Genomic DNA, 19,889 nt, shown 5'->3' on the forward strand with positions numbered 1-19,889 from the left:
AATTTTCAACTTTTCTTTTGGCTTGAGTGCATATGTATAAAGTGTTTTATTTTATTCAAGGATGTTGATGTTTCAAGTCACTCTTACACCATTAATGGGTTGAAAAAATATACAGAGTATAGTTTCCGAGTGGTGGCCTACAATAAACATGGTCCTGGAGTCTCCACACCAGATGTTGCTGTTCGAACATTGTCAGATGGTGAGTCTTTCTTCCTCTGGAACAATATACCACACTTGGTGCCCCTAGTGGTTTAGTTGTAAGATCATGAGCTTTGATGTCTAGAAGATTCAGTTCAAATCCCAATTTTACCTCTTTCTGGTAATATGACTTTAGTCAAGTCTGAACATCTTTCTTCACGTGTAAAATGTAGATAATACCAACTTCATTGAGTTGCTGTAAAGATTCAGTGAGAAAGCATAGAGCATAAAGTGCCGCTTACTGAATAGGCTCTCAGCGTTTGTGTCTTTAGCAGAATCTTTTGTGTAAGTAAATACTATTGCTTGTTCATAACACAGACCATTCCAGGGCTTTTGGAAGACTAGCCTTATTCTACTTAGCAATCATATTTGCATGCCAAATTAGTCTATCTAGTTCCTCCGTATTTGTGACTGTTTTATCTCTCACCTGTGACTGAATTTCTAAATTAAGTTATATATATATATATATACACCCATATATATATATATGTATATATATGTATATACACCCATGACCTAGAGCAGTGTTTTTCGAACTACAGCTTGCCAAAGAGATTAAGTAGGTCAAAACCAGCATTTAAAAAAAATATATTTTTAGAATAGAACAGAAAAGATTAGAGTTCATTGCACTTAGTAAGGGTATATGTTGTTTCATGAAACTCAGCTAAATCTTATGTTTTAGAAAAATGTCTTTTTAAAAAAATGTATTTATGTGTATACCGCTCTTACATAAATACACATGCTTTAGAAGGTAAAGTTTGACTCCCTTAAGAAAAGAGTCAAACTTAACATCACCAATAAAAGAACAGACTGACATCACGTGCCTCCTTATGTGATACATGGAGGAAGACACAATATTACTTCTGTTATATCAGTACCAAAAATATTTAACTTGAATCTGATCATGATGAAACAATCAGACAAATCCAAATTGAGGGAAGCTCTGCAAAAAAAATTTTTATTTTAACTGACTTGGATTCTTAAAATATATTAGTTTTGTGAAAGAAAAAAAGGTTGAGGAATCATTCTAGAATCTAGATTAAAGAAGAGTAAAGACACATGAAATAAAATATGTATGATCTTTGGATCCTGCATCTGGAGATAAAAAAACAGCCATAAAGGACACTATTGGTATAATTACTTAATATTAGATACATATGGTGTTAGGCAATAGTAAATATTAGATATGTTATTAGCTATATTAGATAATATTTTTGTGTTAAAATTTCTGAATGTGATTGTTGTATTGTGCACTTTGTTGGAGAACGTCCTTGTTCATAGGAGATACATGGCGATATACACTGAAGAATTTTGGAGTGAAGTATGATGACTGCAGTCATCTCTCAGATGATTCAGAAACAATATGTAGATAGATAAATCTGTATACATATACATAATAGTAAGATAAATAAAACAGTTGTTGCAGAATATTAGTAATTGTGAATCTGAAAAGAACAGCCATTCATTGTACTATTCTTGCCACTGTTTTCCATGGGCTTGACAGTTTTCAGGATTAAAAAGTTGGGAGGCTTGGTACAGTGGCTCATGCCTGTAATCCCAGCACTTTGGGAGGCCAAGTCGGGCAACTTACTTGAGCCCAAGAGTTCAAGACCAGCCTGGACAACATGACAAAACGCCATCTCTACTTAAAAAATAATAATAATAGCTGGGCATTAGTGGCACACACCTTTAATCCTAGTACTCAGGAGGCTGAGGTGGGAGGGTCACCTGAGCCCGGGGAGGTCAAGGCTTCAGTGAGCTGTGATTGCACCACTGCACTCCAGCCTGGATGACAGAGTGAGAAGCTGTCTCAAAAAAAAAAAAAAGTTGGGAAAAAGAAACAAATAAATTACAGGCGGTTATACCTTAGCTAGTGAACTACATGAGCCAGTTAGTCAAGATATTGGGGAAAAGTTAAGGGAAAAAAATGTTTACTGTAGGCTGTTAAATCTACACACGAGCCAAATTTTAACTGCATTAAGTGTGTTGGCATGTTGACTACAGTACCTGTGGGAACTGAACACATCTCAGCATGGTGGCTAGGGGCAGCACTTTGGAATAACGCAAATCTTGGTTCCGATGCCAGGTGAAACAAATATCTTGGACAAGTTAACTTCCCTGAACCTCTTCTATAGTTTTCTGATCTACAAAATAGGAATGAGAATAGAAACTCCGTCCTGAGATGATTATAAGGAATAAGTGTCTGCCATGTAATGACCATGCAGCAAATCTTTGCTATGATGTTGATAATGAAGACAATGATGACAGATATGTTGGATACCTCTGCAACCTCAGTCACTTCTTAACATGGAGATGACTTGAATCATTAATGTAATTTTTTCAAAACACATGTGCCTGGGTCCTACTCCAGACTACCTGAATCTCTGAGTTTAGGCTTGAGGCACTTTGCTAGGCACAAGTTACAGAAATGAGCAAGACACATTCTCTTGTCTTCCAGAAGCTATAGCACAGTGGGCACTTAGTTGTATACCTGGTCACCAAATGTTAGAGACAGAAAAAGAGAAGTTTCCACGGGTGGATTAGGAGAGAAGGGCTAAAGTCAGCAATTTGTAAGTGCAGAGAAAACAAATCCGGTTTACTTTGCTTGCTCTCACCAATATGAAGGGAGATACTAGAGAATGTGTGAGCCACACACTGAGATAACTCTGGATTATGTTCTAAAGTGAGGAACTAAAGTTACGTGGCTGTTTAACCAACAGTCCCAAACTTCTCACATCTAAATGAGTATTTTCTGGTATCTGGTTGCCTCAGGAAACCAGATGGTTCACTTTACCAGTTGTCATTGCTTAAATATCTTTGCTGTACTTGGGAACTGCCTTCAAAACCAGCTTAGAAACTCCACAAGAAAGCCAGGCTTACTGATGTATGTACATCTCATTTTGATCCATCATGTCATTACCCAGTTCAATCATTGCCATATTCCTTAGACCTGGTTCCAGAAAAACCTATGGTTGTCTGCCAAGATAAAGATAGACCAGGGCCAGGCACGGTGGCTCACGCCTGTAATCCCAGCACTTTGAGAGGCCGAGGCAGATGGATCATCTGAGGTCAGGAGTTCAAGACCAGCCTGGCCAGCATGGTGAAACCCCATCTCTACTAAAAATACAAAAATTAGCCGGGCGTGGTAGCAGGCTTCTGTAATCCCGGCTACTCAGGAGGCTGAGACAGGAGAATCGCTTGAACCCAGGAGGCAGAGGTTGCTGTGAGCCGACATTACGCCATTGTGCTCCAGCCTGGGCAACAAGGGTGAAACTTAGTCTCAAAAAAAAAAAAAGAAAAAAAAAGATAAACCATCACCAATAATACTCAAAAGAATACATTTAAGGTTCTGAGTACATATGGGGTCTAGAAAAGTTGAGAGTCTTTAGAAGAGTTCAGAGCTACTGTACATCCTTGAAATAAATATCTGACTTCCCAAAGGTACAGCCTGGCTTGGGTGTAGGTGCTTTCCCATATGAAAGTGTGTTATGTTAAAAATTGAACCAGGCATGGCCATATGTCATCCACATAGTATTGTCAACATGAGGGCATTGGCAGCTAGTTTAGATCTGGTCACGTAATCAGTGTTTGAGATGTGCATTTGTTTAAAGTCCAGCCAAGATGATCACATGATGGGTGATGTATGGGTGATTAAAAAAAAAATTTTTTTTTTTTTTGCTTCTCTAGTTCCCAGTGCTGCTCCTCAGAATCTGTCCTTGGAAGTGAGAAATTCAAAGGTAAAACTGTATGATGCTGCTGTTCATTTTTACTGGTATACTGTTGCACCTCAGAGGGGCTTATAGAAAGGGAGATTCTGTAGGAAAGCATCAAAATAAATGAATGGCGGTGTGGTAATAATCTGCATTTAAAAATACCAAACCTATAAATTAGAACGTAAGTGAAAAAATCACAAGCAAAGAAATAAAAAGACATAGATATTACACTTGCATTAAAGCTGGGCTTAAAAACCAACTCATTTATTCTCCTTAATTTTGCTTCCTTTCTCTGACACCAAAACTGCTTTAACGCTTCTGCAATTAAATTGCTCTTTTTCTGTAAAACATTACATTCTAGATGTTAATTGTTCAGAACCTTAGTGGTACGGCAGAAGGAAATAAGTTGTTTATAACATGGTTCCTTAGTGCTGTGAGATGAGCCATGTGAATCAAAGGCAGACCTCTGTCAGATTGGTTGTATCTCCTCAAACTGTCCTTGCTATAGCCAAGTTTGCTGTGTTCTTAGGGGCCATGTATGCCTCTCAGAGGCCCAGAGCCCTTCTGGACTACGCAGACAACTAAGATAATCAGTCCTTTCAGGAAGTACTGTAGAGAGCCAAATGCAGTGGCTCACGCCTGTAGTCCTAGCTGCTCGGAGGCTGAGGTGAGAGGATCACTTAAGCCTGGGAGTTGAAGGCTGCAGTGAGCCATGATTATGCTACTACACTATAGCCTGGGTGACAGAGTGAGACCCTGACTCTAAAAAAACAAGAAAGTACTATAGGGCTCCTTTTTTTTTTTTTAAGAGGCAACCAGCTGTTAATTAATTGTCCCCTTTTTAAAGAGTTTTATATGGAAATTGTCTAATTTCAGCTCTTCTGCACTGGACACGGGAAAGAATCTTTATACCTAATAATAGTTAGTTCCCTAATCCATGTGCTTCTGGCCTTCTTATACTTTCCTTCTGAAAACTTTTCTGAGACTTTTATCCAACATCATCTTTCTGGCAAAACAACCAGGAGATCAGGGGTCCAGAGTGTACTACTCGAATGTATAATCTTCCCATTTGATCATTGAGGGTTTTAGAATTTAAAGGTATTTTTGAGTGATTATTAAATAACTTTGTAAAACTCTGAGTACCTTGCTGCCTCTATGTTTTTTCTCTTTAAACAGTAAAATCAGGATAAAAATATGTAAAACAGGACCAAGCTTTTGATATATTCAGCCTTTTTTCTATAATTCTGTCTTGTGCAGAGTATTATGATTCACTGGCAGCCACCTGCTCCAGCCACACAAAACGGGCAGATTACTGGCTACAAGATTCGCTACCGAAAGGCCTCCCGCAAGAGTGATGTCACTGAGACCTTGGTAAGCGGGACACAGCTGTCTCAGCTGATTGAAGGTAAGCTACCGTGCACAAAGGCAAAAGGTACACTGTGTCTTTCTCAGATATTGAATTATGCTAGTCTAATGACTGCTCTGAACTGTCGACTTATACAAACAAATTTAAAATGGTTCAGAAAATTTTTAATGGTTCAGTCCACTTCTGACTTGATAGAGATTAATGGAAAACACTCTTAAAGGTTCTGCTATTTCCGAGTGGTGAGATCGAGTTTGATTTTTCCTTTCTTGTGTTTTCTGCATTCTCCATGTTTTCATTTTTGAGTGTATTTATTGCTTTTTTGTAATCTTAAAAATGATTAAAGAAAGTTATATAAGCATAGAAATTACCCCACTCAGTATAGTTGGTAACTGAGGTCTACAAAGTGGTTTTCATAACACCGACCACCACTCGTGTGTACGTGGCCTGAAACAGTATTTGTGAATAGCTGCATCATTGCAATAATCATACATGCGACTATGGACACGATAAAGTTTTAGAAAATACTATCAGGCAAAGCTCCTTCTATATAGTTTTCCCTTCATATGCAACAGAATAAGTGGCATACCTGGTAAAAATGGATCCACATGTGTATCTAATATGGGTTCACCCTGGAGATCACAGAGAATCCTCCCGTCTTCCTCAAGTAGGGGAAGTAGAGTTGGCTAAGCAAGGGGAAGGTTCTTTTGCAGGAGAAACATGGGAGCCAGATTGAGTGCTTTCACCCTGTGAATGTTGAGATCATGCCTACGAAGAATTGAGACAGATGCCCCAAGCTGTCCTTGTTCCATTGGGTTTTCATAGATGCTTAATATGGCTGCAGAATCGACTGTAGTCTGAGCAGACCCCATCCTGCTGACTCCTTTATTAGTTTAGCAGTGCCAAGACTCTGTCCTGCTCAGTTATACATGCCTCAGCTTCAGCACCATCACCCTACCTCTGTCCTAGGAGTAAACTCACATGGGCTGGGCCTGTTGGAGTATTGTCTCAGCTGCATCGGCTTAGTTTTGCCACTCAGTAGAGCCCATCTGTTCTGCAAGCAAACAGATGAATTTGAGTCTAGTACATTTACAACCAAAAGGTGTGAGTTATCTGTAGCTGTAACAGTGTAGTCACAGGGCATGTTTAATCTCGGGACAAAAGCTCTGACTTGGGTAATTTTTTTGCTAGGAAACTCCAAAGCGTGTTGGTAGATAAGAACTATAAGAATGGGAGATATTGTCATTATTTTCTAAGCCCAAGAATTAATTTCATCACCCTTTGGAAACTTTAACTTTCTTTATATTTATCTCTCCTGGGTAGACATTGAAAGGATTACAGAAGCTTGGCATCACCCACTTTCCTGTGACCCCAGGGACAGGGTTCTTGAGAGAACCAAGATCTGGGGTCAAAAAGTGTCACGTTTTCCAGCCAGGTGCAGTGGCTGATGCCTATAATCCCAGCACTTTGGGAGGCAGGTGGATCACCTGAGGTCAGGAGTTCAAGACCAGCCTGGCCAACATGGTGAAACCCCGTCTCTACTAAAAATACAAAAATTAGCTGGGTGTGGTGGCACCCACCTATGATCCCAGCTACTTGAGAGGCTGTGGCATGAGAATCTCTTGAACCGGGGAGGCAGAGGCCGCAGTGAACTGAGATCACGCCACTGCACTCCAGCCTGGACAACAGAGTAAGACTCTGTCTCAAAAAAAGTATAATGTTTTTGCTTGTTTATGGGTATAAGTTTCTGAAAATTGAGAGAGCCATTGATAGTGAAAAACTGTGCTCTAGTAATCAGCAAGCTTCTCACTCCTCACCTCACAAACGGGATTGACTTCCTTCAGAATAGGAGAAGGTGAACGTTTGTCTCCAGGGGCATGTCTTTCAGTCTTCCAGCTTCTTCACAAGAACCCCACATCTCTTAGCTGCAGTCCATATCATGACTGCAGTAGATGGTGCTGAGAAATATCACTAAGGGAGCATTGGCCACAGATGTTCTCAAAGTCATTTTCAGCTGAGTGTGGTGGCTCACGCCTTTAATCCCAGCACTTTGAGAGGCTGAGACAGGCGGATTCCTTGAGCCCAAGAGTTTGAGACCAGCCTGAGCAACATGGTCAAACTGTGTCTCTACAAAAAATACAAAAACTTTAATGGATAAGCAGAGGCTGAAAAAAAAAAGTATAAAAATTAGCCAGGTGTGGTGGTGCTCACCTGTAGTCCCAGCTACTTGGGAGGCTGAGGTGGGAGGATCATTTGAACCCAGGAAGCGGAGGTTGAAGTGAGCCGTGATTGTGCCACTGCACTCTAGCCTGGGCAACAGAGTGAGACTCTGTCTCCAAAAAAAAAAAAAAAAAAGTTTCATATTTTACTCTACATTCAGATAAATAACATTTGCCATTTGTAAGGCTTTTCATTTTGAATATTTGGTTGTATTTATTATATACTAGGCATCATTCTTGTTGCTGTTAAAAAAAAAAAAAAGAGTATAGTCCTTGCCCATGAGGAGATTATTCATTTTCTCAATGAAACATTTGATGTGTAAGCAAAATAGAATTTTTGTGGTAAAAATGGCTTTATATTAAGAAAATTCCTACATTTTAAAATCATATCTGGATTTATTCATTTAATAGATTTCATTGAACTTTTGTTGGCATGTTCTGGCACTGAGTATACAACGTTGAACAAAAATGGAGATGCTTGCACTCTTAAAGCATTAACTTGAAGCCTGATAAGTATTAGGGAGCAGTATGGATCACCAAGATCCTTTACCAACAACACATTATATGATTAAATTTGAAGCAGAAGTAATTATTGTTATAGCACTAAACAGATCTTGCCATATCTTTATGATATGTATTGTATACCTTATTTGTAGTCTATAAACTCTATAGGGTACTTAGAGGGAGAGGAACTCAGCCTCTTTGCATAGTACCTCATTTTTGCTTGCTCTCTCTTACATCCCAATTGTCCCCAAAGGACAGGGAATGATTGGTTGGATTCTTTCAAGATCTTCATTGAGTAGTGTTTGCTAGTAATCCAGATTATTATCTGTCAACAAACACTCTAGTACTTTCTGGTTCATTGTGTGGGGAGACAAGGAGATAAACTGACTTGGGCCCAGGCATTTTGCTCCTGCCTTTTGTCTTGCTCCTTGCTTTGTGGGGCACACAGATGTCAGGATGGGCCTACCAACTCTTCTCCCCTACCACAGGACAGGATTAGCTAACCAAACCAGGGCTTTTCTCATGTCCTGGCCAAGTTATGTTCTCAGTACTGTTGCCCTGGTTTGTAGAATAGACTTTTCTATGTGCATCTTTGTTGCGTTTGATACATTGGTAAGTCATGTACTTTATTAGCTGGTAGTAAATTAAAAGTTGCATAACAGAAAGGTTTGGGTCATTTCCCACTTTTACTTACTAATAATATATGAGCAATTGGTTGTTAAGGAATAGATTTTGAGACCGTATTTGGTGCTTAAAATTTTTCTGCCATGATTATGAGGTGGCTCAGAGAACAGAGGTAACTCAATAGGAGTTACATCTTTGCATTCTTTCCTAGGTTTTGGTGCCTTCTAAGACCAGATACCTTTGTTCCTTTTTTATAACTCTTTCATTGTTCTTGGCCTCTTTTGGCCTTAGCTTTCTTTGTAACACAATAAAGGGATTGCATTAAATGATCTCTGAGGTGCCTTCAAGCTCTTAAACAAAAGTCTGTAATCTCCTGGGAGCTTCAGTCATTTCTGTTTTCCTCTTAGATTGTGTGGGCTTCAGCCTTTGCTTTATTTGGAGATGGAAGCTACTCTGTGTTGTATTTGCATTTTGCCTACACTGTATTAACTTAAACTGAAACTTTGCCAAGCTATATACTGAGTTGGTGACTGAGATGTTTGTCTTAATGAGGGATTGTTAATCTTTTGTTTTTCCAAAGCTCTTGTTTCAGTTGTCTTCTTTGTCATTTGGTCTCAGGTCTTGATCGGGGGACTGAGTATAATTTCCGAGTGGCTGCTCTAACAATCAATGGTACAGGCCCGGCAACTGACTGGCTGTCTGCTGAAACTTTTGAAAGTGACCTAGATGGTAAGAATAACAATTGGCAAGACTGGCACACAATAGATACTAGCTGTAGTCAAATGAGTCAAACTGGAAAGCCACAGACTTGGGGTGGATATGGCTCAAGTCTGTGAACTTTAGTGCATCACGCTGCTGTTGTTCCTGTATTGCATCGAGGCTGCTGGAATGGATTTTTTTGCAGTGCCTTGTAGAGAACTGTCCTTTCAAGCAGAACTAGAGCAAATAAAAATGTGTATGTGCTATAAGTTGGATTTTTTTTTTATCAAGGCCATTAAGTAGATGGATGATCTAAAATTTAAGGCTGAGCCACATAAATCATGCCTTTATTTCAACTGCAGTTTCCCTTTTCTTTTAGTCCTGGACACCTTGCCCTTTTTCTCACATGTTTATTCAGTGAGTACTCCCAAATGGGTGTGTATAGGTAGCACCTTTATCAGTGATAGGTGCTGGACTTGGGAGGCAAAAGACCTGAGTTCTTGTTCTGAGTCTCATTTTACTAATTTTTTTTTTTTTTTTTTTTTTTTTTTTCTGAAAAGGGATCTCACACTCTCACCCAGTCTGGAGTGCAGTCATGGTTCACTGCAGCCTCGACCTCCCATGCTTAAGCACGATCCTCCCACCTCAGCCTCCTGAGTAGCTGGGACCACAGGTGTGTGCCAACACACTTAGCTATTTTTTTTTAGAGACAGGGTCTCACTATGTTGCCCAAGCTGGTCTTGAACTCCTGGGCTCAGGTGATTCTTTCTCCTTGGCCTTGCAAAGTGCTGGGACAAGAGACATGAGCCACCATACCTGGCCTCAGTTTACTAATTTTTAAATTAAGGTAGTAACTTATGCCCTGAAAGCAGTGTATGTGAAAGAGCATGTAAATTTCCTCCTTTGTAAGCCTCTTAGTCTCTCACCAATTGAATCAACTGTGGCTCCAAAATTTCATGTTTTCTGACTCACCATACTACTTAGGGGAGTAAATAATTGGTGCTATTGCTATAATGTGATGCTTAAACACCTGTTAACAACAGGCTTCCAACTACTCAGTTTATGCCTTTCTCATTCCACCTGGTAGAGTTTGGGAATGGATGTGGGACCAAGAGAGATGGTAACTATTGAAAGGCAATTTAATTTTCTCCATTGGGGCAGAAGAGGTTCTTGTATCTCTTTGGTTTCGCTTCCAAATTAATATTGCAGTGTCTTGTTAAAGCTGTTCAGGTCTTTTTTTTTTTTTTTTTTTCTTAGAATGCAGTAAAATCATGGGCTGTATTTCACTATACATACAGATTCTCTTTGAACTCTTGGGCATAATGTAAAAAACTTAGCCCCAAACAGTGTGGTAGGAGGCTAAACACCATTCCCCAAGGATGGTGAGATATTTTAAAGGACAGTATATCTCATCTTGCTTTTCCACTTTTCCTTCCCAGAAACTCGTGTTCCTGAAGTGCCTAGCTCTCTTCACGTACGCCCGCTCGTCACTAGCATCGTAGTGAGCTGGACTCCTCCAGAGAATCAGAACATTGTGGTCAGAGGTTACGCCATCGGTTATGGCATTGGCAGCCCTCATGCCCAGACCATCAAAGTGGACTATAAACAGCGCTATTACACCATTGAAAATCTGGGTATGTTTGCTAAGTAGAGAAAGTTAATTGTGTGGGAGATTCCTTTCTTTTTAACCTTTTATGTAATATTTTTATTTTTACAAGAAAATTGCAAAAATAGTACAAGTAATTTCTGCATGTTATTCACCTGAATTCCCCAAATGTTAACATTTAACCACATTTACAGCTATATTTTGCAGAATGCCCCTCAATTTAGACTTGGCTTAATATTTCTTCATTACATTCAGGTTTTGTATTTTTGGAAGGAATAGGGTAGAAGTGCTGGGTTTCTGTCAGTGCATCATATCAGGAGGCACATTACAGCCTATATTGATAATGATGTTAACTTTAATCAGTTGGCTAAAATGGTATCTGCCACATTTTCCTGCTATAAAATTGTTATTTTTTTCCTTGGTAATTAAAAGTATCTTGTGGATGAGATACTTTGAGTCTTTATAAACATCTTGTTTCCCATTACACTTTCACTCCCTAGTTTCAGCATCTGTAGTAACAGTTATTAGAATGGTGTTTCCCCAGTGGTGATTTTCTAATTCCATATTTCCTCTACACGTGTTAACATCCTATGATAAGGAAGAACTTTCTTTCACCCCTATGAAGAGAATGGCCAATGGGAATCTCTTTATAACTGGTTCCTGTGTCCATTTGACATCTTCCATCTTTCTTTGAGCACTTTCTTCCTTTTTGACAACATAGTAAGATGTTCCTGGCTCATCTAGTATTTCGCTAGCCTCAGCCCTGGAACCAGCCATTTCTCTAAGGAACCCTGATTTATTTTATGAAAAATGATTTTGGAAACCAATATCTGGGCACTATATCTATTCATTGTAACTAGGGTAGAAAATCCTAAGGAATCTACAAAAGGGCCACAAGATACAAAGTGAATATACAAAAACAGTAAAATGATTTTGGAAACCAATATCTGGTCACTATATCTGTTCGTTGTAACTGGGGTAGAAAATCCTAAGGAATCTACAAAAAGGTCACTAAAACTATAAGTGAATTTAGCAAGGCCACAAGATACAAAGTGAATATACAAAAACAGTTGTATCTCCATATACTAATAATAAGCAGTTGGAAATTGGAATTAAAATAACAATACCACTTAGAATAGCATCAAAAAATAGGAAGTACATAGGAGCAGACTTATAAAATGTGTGTAATATCTGTGCACTGAAAATAGAAAATTGTTACTGAGAGAAATTAAAGAATACTTAAGATACCATGTTCACTGGTTGGAAGCCGTGATATTACTAAGGTGACAATTCTCCCCAGTGCAGTCCAAGAAAAGTCGCAATAGGCTTTTTTGTAGAAATTGATAAGCTGATACTAATAATTTTTATGAAAAATCAAAGGAACTAGAATAGCCAATTTTTTTAAAGAATAAAATTAGAAGACCCATACTAGCTGATTTCATGTCTTCTTATAATTGAGACATAGTGGTGGTATTATAAAGGTAGATGTTATACATCAATGGAACAGAATAGAGTCCAGAAATAGATCCATATGTATATAGTCAGTTGGTTTTTGGAAAAGCTGCTTAGATAATTTAGTGGGGAGAAGACAGTCTTTTTATCAAAAGGTGTGGGAATACCTGGATATCCATATGAGAAAGAAAAGGAACTTTAACCCTTGTCTTACGCTATATGCAAAAACAGACCTAAATGCAAATGACCCAATGACTTTGGGACAACAATTCTAGAAGAAAGTGTAGGAAAAAATCTTTATGACTTTGGGATAGGCAAGGACCTCTTAGGTTGTAAAACAGCACAAATCGTAAAATTTAAAAATTGATAAATTGGATTTCATCAAAATTTTAAAACTTCTACTCTTAGAAACATACCAATAAAATGAAAAGGCAAGCCACAGACTTGGAGAAAATACCCACCATTTAAATATCTGACAAAGAATTTGAGTCCAAAATATATAAAAACTCTTACAACTCAATAATAAGAAGGTAACCCAATAAAAAGTGGGCAGGAGATTTGAACAGACACTATACCAAAGAAAATATATGAGTGGACAATAACCATATGAAAAGATGCTCGGCAACATTAATCACCAGAAAATGCAAATTAAACCCACAGTGAAATACTATTGCACACCCACTAGAATTGCTAAACGTTAGTAGACTGGCAATAACAAATATCAACAAGGATACAGAACTGGAATGCTCATACTAGCTGGTGGGAATGTTTGACAGTACAACCACTTTGGAAAACAGTTTAGAGGTTTCTTGTAAAGTTATAACCCAGTAATCCCACACGTAGATAATTAAAAGAAATAAAAATACATGTCTGTGTAAAAGCTTATATACAATGTTCATAGTAACTTTATGAACAAGGGGAAATAACAAATTTTCATCAACAGGTAAGTGATAAATCGTGATATATCCATGGAGTACTACTCAGCAATTAATAGGCTATCAAGACACAACAGAAATTAATCTCACAAACATGCTGAGCAAAGACGTCAAACACCGTTATATTTTGTGAATTACAAAATAGGCAGAATTTATCTATAGTGACAAAGCAAGATCAGTGGTTGCCTGGAACCAGGGGTGTTAGGAATCAACTACAAGGGCACCAGGGAGCTTCTCGGAGTATTGGAAATGTTCTGTATCTTGATTTTGGTGGTTATGATGCAAGGTATATATATTTGTCAAAACTCTAAATGTACAGTTAAATGGATACATTTTATTATATGCTAATTATACCTCATAGTTGACTTTTTTTTTTTTTTTTTTGAGACAGCATCTCACTCTGTTGCCCAGGCTGGAGAGCAGTGGCACGATCTCAGCTCACTGCAACCTCCACCTCCTGGGTTCAAATGATTCTCCTGCCTCAACCTCCTGAGTAGCTGGGATTACAGGCTTGCGCCACCATGCCCAGCTAATTTTTGTATTTTTGGTAGAGATGGGGTTTCACCATGTTGCCCCAGGCTGGTCTGAAACTCCTGACCTCAGATGATCTACCCACCTCAGCCTTCCAAAGTGCTGGGATTACAGGCGTGAGCCACTGCGCCCGGCCTCGTTGATTTTAAAAGCAAAAGAATTTGAGAAATATTTATATTTTATAATAAATAATTTATTTTGTTAGGTATAATTACTTTTCCAAATTGGATTATCATTATAGATCTTTTTTGAAACACTTGTTTCTAAAATTAAAATCTGCCCTGACCAAATTTTCATTCAGATCGTTTCTTTGTAAACATCTTTTCTAAGAACAACTTCAAGTGCCTAACAGAAGAGTTATATTCATCCTTTCTGTTAAAAAATAAGCTGGGATTTAAATATTCAAAAAAAAAAGTAACCTTTATCTTTTTCCTTACAAGGAAGAAACAGTACAGTTAACCTAGGAAATGTATCCCCACGTGAACATCTTTTAAGACAATTGTTAGCAAAAGGAAAGCTTTGCTGGTAGAATAAAGATGTCTGGCCAGGCACAGTGGCTCACACCTCTAATCCCAGCACTTTGGGAGGCTAAGGCAGGAGGATCGCTTGAGCCCAGACGTTCAAGACCAACTTGGGCAACATATTGCGACCTCATCTCTACAAAAAATTTAAAAAATTAGCCCGGCATGGTGGCGTGTGCTTCTAGTCCCAGCTACTTGGGAGGCTGAGATAGGAGGATCACTTGATCCCTAGAGGTCAAGGCTGCAGTGAGTCCTGATTATACCACTGTACTCCAGCTGGGTGACAGAGCAAGACCTTGTCTGAAAAGAAAAAAAAAAAAATGTCCCTGTAGTGACCAGCTTCATACTGTTTCCTTTATGCAACTACTGATGTGAAACTCCTTTGCAGTATTGACAGGACACGGTCCTTGATCTTCAGGTGCTTTCAGTCTAACAGAACAAAAAGAAAACACAAGAAACAGTGAAGTGAGTTGAAGTGAATTTTGTTCAGAGAAGGGAGAGCTAGCAAGACACAGTAGAGCAGTCAGGGAAGAAACCCCTGAGCTTGAAAGATAGAAACGAAATAGCGTTTGAAACAGAGAGATGAGAGGAGTGCTGCATGTGCAGAAGAGAGTAAGCAGATAGAATTTATTAGAAAATGGAGTGCACATTGCAGAGTAGCAAAAAAATTAATGCAGCATAAAGTAAAATAAGCTTGAGCTATAATTATTGACCTAGATAGATCTAAGATGCATATGATGTTGAGTAAAAGAAGCAAGTGAGAGGTGGAGAAATGCAGTTAGCAGTTCATCTATTCATCATCCTGGAACTCTCCCCTGACCTTCAGATCCATATAAACATCTGCCTACTGGGTATCAGCACCTGGATATATCTCATATTCCATCTGGCCCAAAATTAAAGTTAATGCCTTCTCCCTCAAACCTGTTGATCAATCAGCAAATATTTAATAAACACTTACAATATCCCAGACACTGTGCTAGAGATAGAGCAGAGAATGAGACAGACGTTCTCACAATTATTAGAAATAATACAATTCAAAAATAATTGAAATTGTTCACAGTGCTGAGGGAGAGAAATGGGCTGTGTAACTAGAGAGGCTAGTCCAGTGTGGAATGAGCCCTTTCAGATGAATAGGTGCTTACCTAGGTAAACAGGAAGAGTGGGATGTGACCCCAGCATAGGGAGCAGCTGCAAGCGAGAAGGCCCCGTGTTGGAGAGAACGTAGTGCTCAGTGAACTGAAAAGTGGCCGGTAATGATGGAGCACAGAGAACTAGGCAAAGAGTGGTGGGAGAAGACAAGTAGTAGATTCAACAAAACTTGATTGTCTGGAGGGGATGAGGGAAAAGGAGGTCTTAATAACTCTCAGGTTTCTGGCTTGAGCAGCAGGGTTGGTGGTAGTGTCATTTACTAAACCAGGGGACACTGGAGCTGATCTGAAGCTAGAGGCAGGGTGGGAAGGGAGAGATTTGAGACACCCAAGAGGAAATGCCAAACAGACAATTGAACGTAAAGGTCTGGTGCTCATAAGAAAGATCCAGACTAGAGATCTGTATTTGTAATTGATGACACATACATGCTAATCAGAGCTAAGGAAATGAATGAAAGTGCATAGGGTGAGAGCGAAGAGTGGGAATAGAAGAGGACCTAGAATCAAGCCTTGCACATGTATATCATGGTTGCTCTTGCCCCTTTTCCCAATCTCAGTGAATGACACTACCATCTACTGTGTTGCCCAAAGCACTTTTTCCTTGCCAGTCACGAAGTAAGTCTTACTGATTCCATTTGTTGTTAGTTCTGACACAGGAAGACCAGGTGCCTCTATTTGTTGCCCTCTAGTGGCAATCTAGGGAGTGGGTGGGCCGCCAAGAAAAGCAGCTGTTTTAAGCTTTTGAGCCACATGAGGCATGGCTCATGAGGCATGATGGCTAGGTGAGGTTTGGCCATTTCTGGATTTGGAGGCCACTTGGAGAGTCAAGGACACTGAGCACTTAACTGACTTAACAGTTTATCTCCTTCTTCTCTACCTTGTCTGTTCCCATCGCTGTCCTTCCAGGAATGAAAGGGGTTTGTTTAATTCCAAGCTCCATCTATAGGCTTCAGCACATTAAATCTTATCTCTTCATTCTCAGCCAAGCCCTACACCATACCCTGAACATCACTAAACCATAGCAGAGACCAAGAGGGAATTCAAACACAGCCCACCTCCTCTACTGAGACTAAATCCGGGAAGTTGGTCCCAGCCAGTTTTTCTGTACTGTGTGTACTTCCATCTCCCTATCTCCCCACACCCTGAAATAATCCCCCATAAAAAATTTTAAAGTTGTCTTTCTTGAATTCTTCTGTGGTTAAGATTATGCACAGCCACCCTTGAATTTTTAAAATTCTGTAGTGAGCATTTTTTTAATGTGTGTTTCTTTTTTTCAGATCCCAGCTCTCACTATGTGATTACCCTGAAAGCATTTAATAACGTGGGTGAAGGCATCCCCCTGTATGAGAGTGCTGTGACCAGGCCTCACACAGGTAAGGTATCCTATCTTTCCTAGTCTCCAGCACTTTTCCCTGCAGCTTAGGCAGAATATTGGCATGAGGCCTATCCCATAGGTGTTAGGGAAGAAAAAGCATATGGCAGTTTCGGGTGCTGACTTCAAATGGGAAAGTGGGCTTTCAGCATGGAAAGTTCTGTTAATTTCTGTTTTGCTTTTTTTTTTGGAAGATTCTAATTCTGCCACATAAGCCATTTTGTGTAGATATATACACATGTTTTTAATCTGTTAGGATGTGGAAAGCAGAGTTTTTAGATAATTAAAAGTGATTTTCCGTCTTTTGGGCATGTGAGTTGAAACTAAAGTGAGTCAAAAACAAAAAATGTAGGTTACTGACGGTGGCAATAAATGCATGTGATTCGTGAACCCAACATCATTTGGTTACTAGCCACCTGAGTTGGTTAGGAAAGTGTTTTTCTATGTGCCTTTTGTAAGCTTGAGTATAAGGTCAGAGGTACTATCCATTTGATCAGTTATACATTTATTACAAACGAGACCAAATATTCATTGTTTTTCTTTGAATTATCTAGTTAAAATATCTCTAAAGGCCGGGTGCAGTGGTTCATGCCTGTAATCCCAGAAGTTTGGGAGGCCAAGGCAGGCAGACCCCGAGGTCAGGAGATCGAGACCATCCTGGCTAACACAGTGAAACCCTATCTCTACTAAAAACACAAAAAATTAGCCAGGCATGGTGCTGGGCGCCTGTAGTCCCAGCAACTCGGAAGGCTGAGGAAGGAGAATGGCATGAACTCAGGAAGCAGAGCTTGCAATGAGCCAAGATCGTGCCACTGCACTCCAGGCTAGGCAACAGAGAGAGATTGTCTCAAAAAACAAAACAAACAAAAATCTCTAAAATAAAGTAATATACATGTCATGTAAATTTTTCTGTAGATATATAAGACATCTAATTTAGATCTGAAAGAGAAAGTTTATTGAAGTAAATATGTTAGAGTTATAAATTTTTTTCTTTTTTTTATTATACTTTAAGTTTTAGGGTACATATGCACAACATGCAGGTTTGTTACATATGTATACATGTGCCATGTTGGTGTGCTGCACCCATTAACTCTTCATTTAACATTAGGTATATCTCCTAATGCTATCCCTCCCCCTCCCCCCACCCCACAACAGGCCCCAGTGTGTGATGTTCCCCTTCCTGTGTCCAAGTGTTCTCATTGTTCAGCTCCCACCTATGAGTGAGAACATGCGGTGTTTGGTTTTTTGTCCTTGCGATAGTTTGCTGAGAATGATGGTTTCCAGCTTCATCCATGTCCCTACAAAGGACATGAACTCATCATTTTTTATGGCTGCATAGCATTCCATGGTGTATATGTGCCACATTTTCTTAATCCAGTCTATCATTGTTGGACATTTGGGTTGGTTCCAAGTCTTTGCTTAGAGTTATAAATTTTTTAAAAGGGCACTGGAAACCAAAGAATTTATTTTCGGAAATGTTCTTTTTCATTTATTTCCCAAAATTTTGATTCTTTATTTTCCAGTGATATCTGCTGGATATGTTGCATAATTGTGCAGATTTGGTAACATTCTTAAGGAAGGCTTACCTTTCCTGAAGGAAGAGTACATCCTTGAGTTCCTTTTGCTTTATTTGGGTGTGAGCTATGTCACTCTACTGCCATTAGACCCAGAACATCAGGGGGCCTAATATTCTCTGTCCTTTTTTTTAAGCTTCTATTTAAGACTACTACATGTTTGGTAGTTCTGTTCTGTCTTCTATATGCTTACAGTTTATCATTTCTTTTAGAAATAGCTTTAGTATTACAAAAAAGGAGCAAAAATTAAGTGAAAAAGAGTATTTAAATAAGTGGTCTGCTACTTTCTAAAATCAGGCTATAATAGTAAAAAACAAATTTGACATTACTTCCTTTTATGTGGCTTAAAAATATAGCCTACTAGCTAGAAATACACAAGAAAATGTTCCTAAGTCATGTAATCTAGATATGTTTTCTAAGGGTTGCTACATATAAGAAAAAAAATTTCTACAAGAATTCTAATGACTTCTACACCTGAAGGTGCATTTTCTGTAACTAATTGGTATGTGTCCTGCCAAACTTTGAACAAAGCTCTTGGTTATATAATGTATGCTGCTCCTCTTATTTTTAGTCCTCATTGTGCAGGAAATACACAAATGGAGACTATTACTTTAGCTTAGCAATTATTCATAAACAAGGTCCATGCCATTCCACATTTTGAGTAATAAGGGCTAGTCACCATGACTATGTGAGAAACCCATTGTAAACTGTGAACTTAAATCAGTATGTGTAAACTTAGAAAACCTAAGCATGAATTGGGAAAGCCTGTATGGATTCTGCTGTATTGCTCTGGGCCTATGGTGCATGGTGCTTTTGTGCTCATTCTGGCCTCAGAGAAGGTGTCTGTTGTGTATGGCACAGGACAGCTCCATGAGTATAGACTTTCCATCAAATAAGTACTGTACAGTACTCTGATTTCTAAAGTTTGTGAAGTTTGTTACTTGGAACTGTGATAACCATGGCATTTCCCTTAACTGATGGGAATTCATCACTGGGTTGTTCTCTGACTCTGTGGAAGAAACTATGATAGATAGTCCAGCATGGTGTCAGCTTACCTTTCCTGAAGGAAGAGTACACCCTTGAGTTCCTTTTGCTTTATTTGGGTGTCAGCTATGTCACTGTACTGCCATTAGACCCAGGACATCAGGAGGTCTGAACTTGACCCTTTGTGGGTATCAGATACCCTCAATACCCATGGCTGACATTCAAGACTCAGGTTTGAGAGTTGGACCCTTACATGAATAGTGATATGCACAGATAACTCTTGTCCCAAAAATTCAGCCACATTCACTGAAATCTCAAACCATGAGGTTTGTATTGCTTGTTTAGAAATTGTACCCCTGATTCTAAAAGCAGTTTTTGTCTTCGTGAGCCTTTTTGGTTTTGGGGTTTTTTTGTTTTCTGAGACAGAGTCTTGCTCTGTCACCCAG

The 19,889-nt window shown here is 39.1% G+C and overlaps 1 protein-coding gene across 17 annotated transcripts in view; it reads left to right on the forward strand.

Moving 5' to 3' along the window:
* NEO1 (neogenin 1) overlaps positions 1–19,889 on the forward strand; it is a 253,000-nt gene that overhangs the window by 197,296 nt on the left and 35,815 nt on the right. For all 17 annotated transcript variants that reach the window (XR_008954864.2, XM_034939097.3, XM_063596779.1 and 14 more), the window contains exons 12-17: positions 61–199; positions 3,886–3,935; positions 5,169–5,316; positions 9,240–9,350; positions 10,760–10,954; positions 16,791–16,886. Coding sequence is in view for 16 of the 17 variants with exons in the window: in XM_034939097.3 (XP_034794988.1) it covers positions 61–199; positions 3,886–3,935; positions 5,169–5,316; positions 9,240–9,350; positions 10,760–10,954; positions 16,791–16,886 (739 nt within the window). In the remaining variant the exon portion in view is untranslated. The remainder of the gene's footprint in view (positions 1–60; positions 200–3,885; positions 3,936–5,168; positions 5,317–9,239; positions 9,351–10,759; positions 10,955–16,790; positions 16,887–19,889) is intronic.

This window comes from Pan paniscus, chromosome 16, assembly GCF_029289425.2.
Source record: "Pan paniscus chromosome 16, NHGRI_mPanPan1-v2.0_pri, whole genome shotgun sequence".
Taxonomy (NCBI): Eukaryota; Metazoa; Chordata; class Mammalia; order Primates; family Hominidae; genus Pan; species Pan paniscus.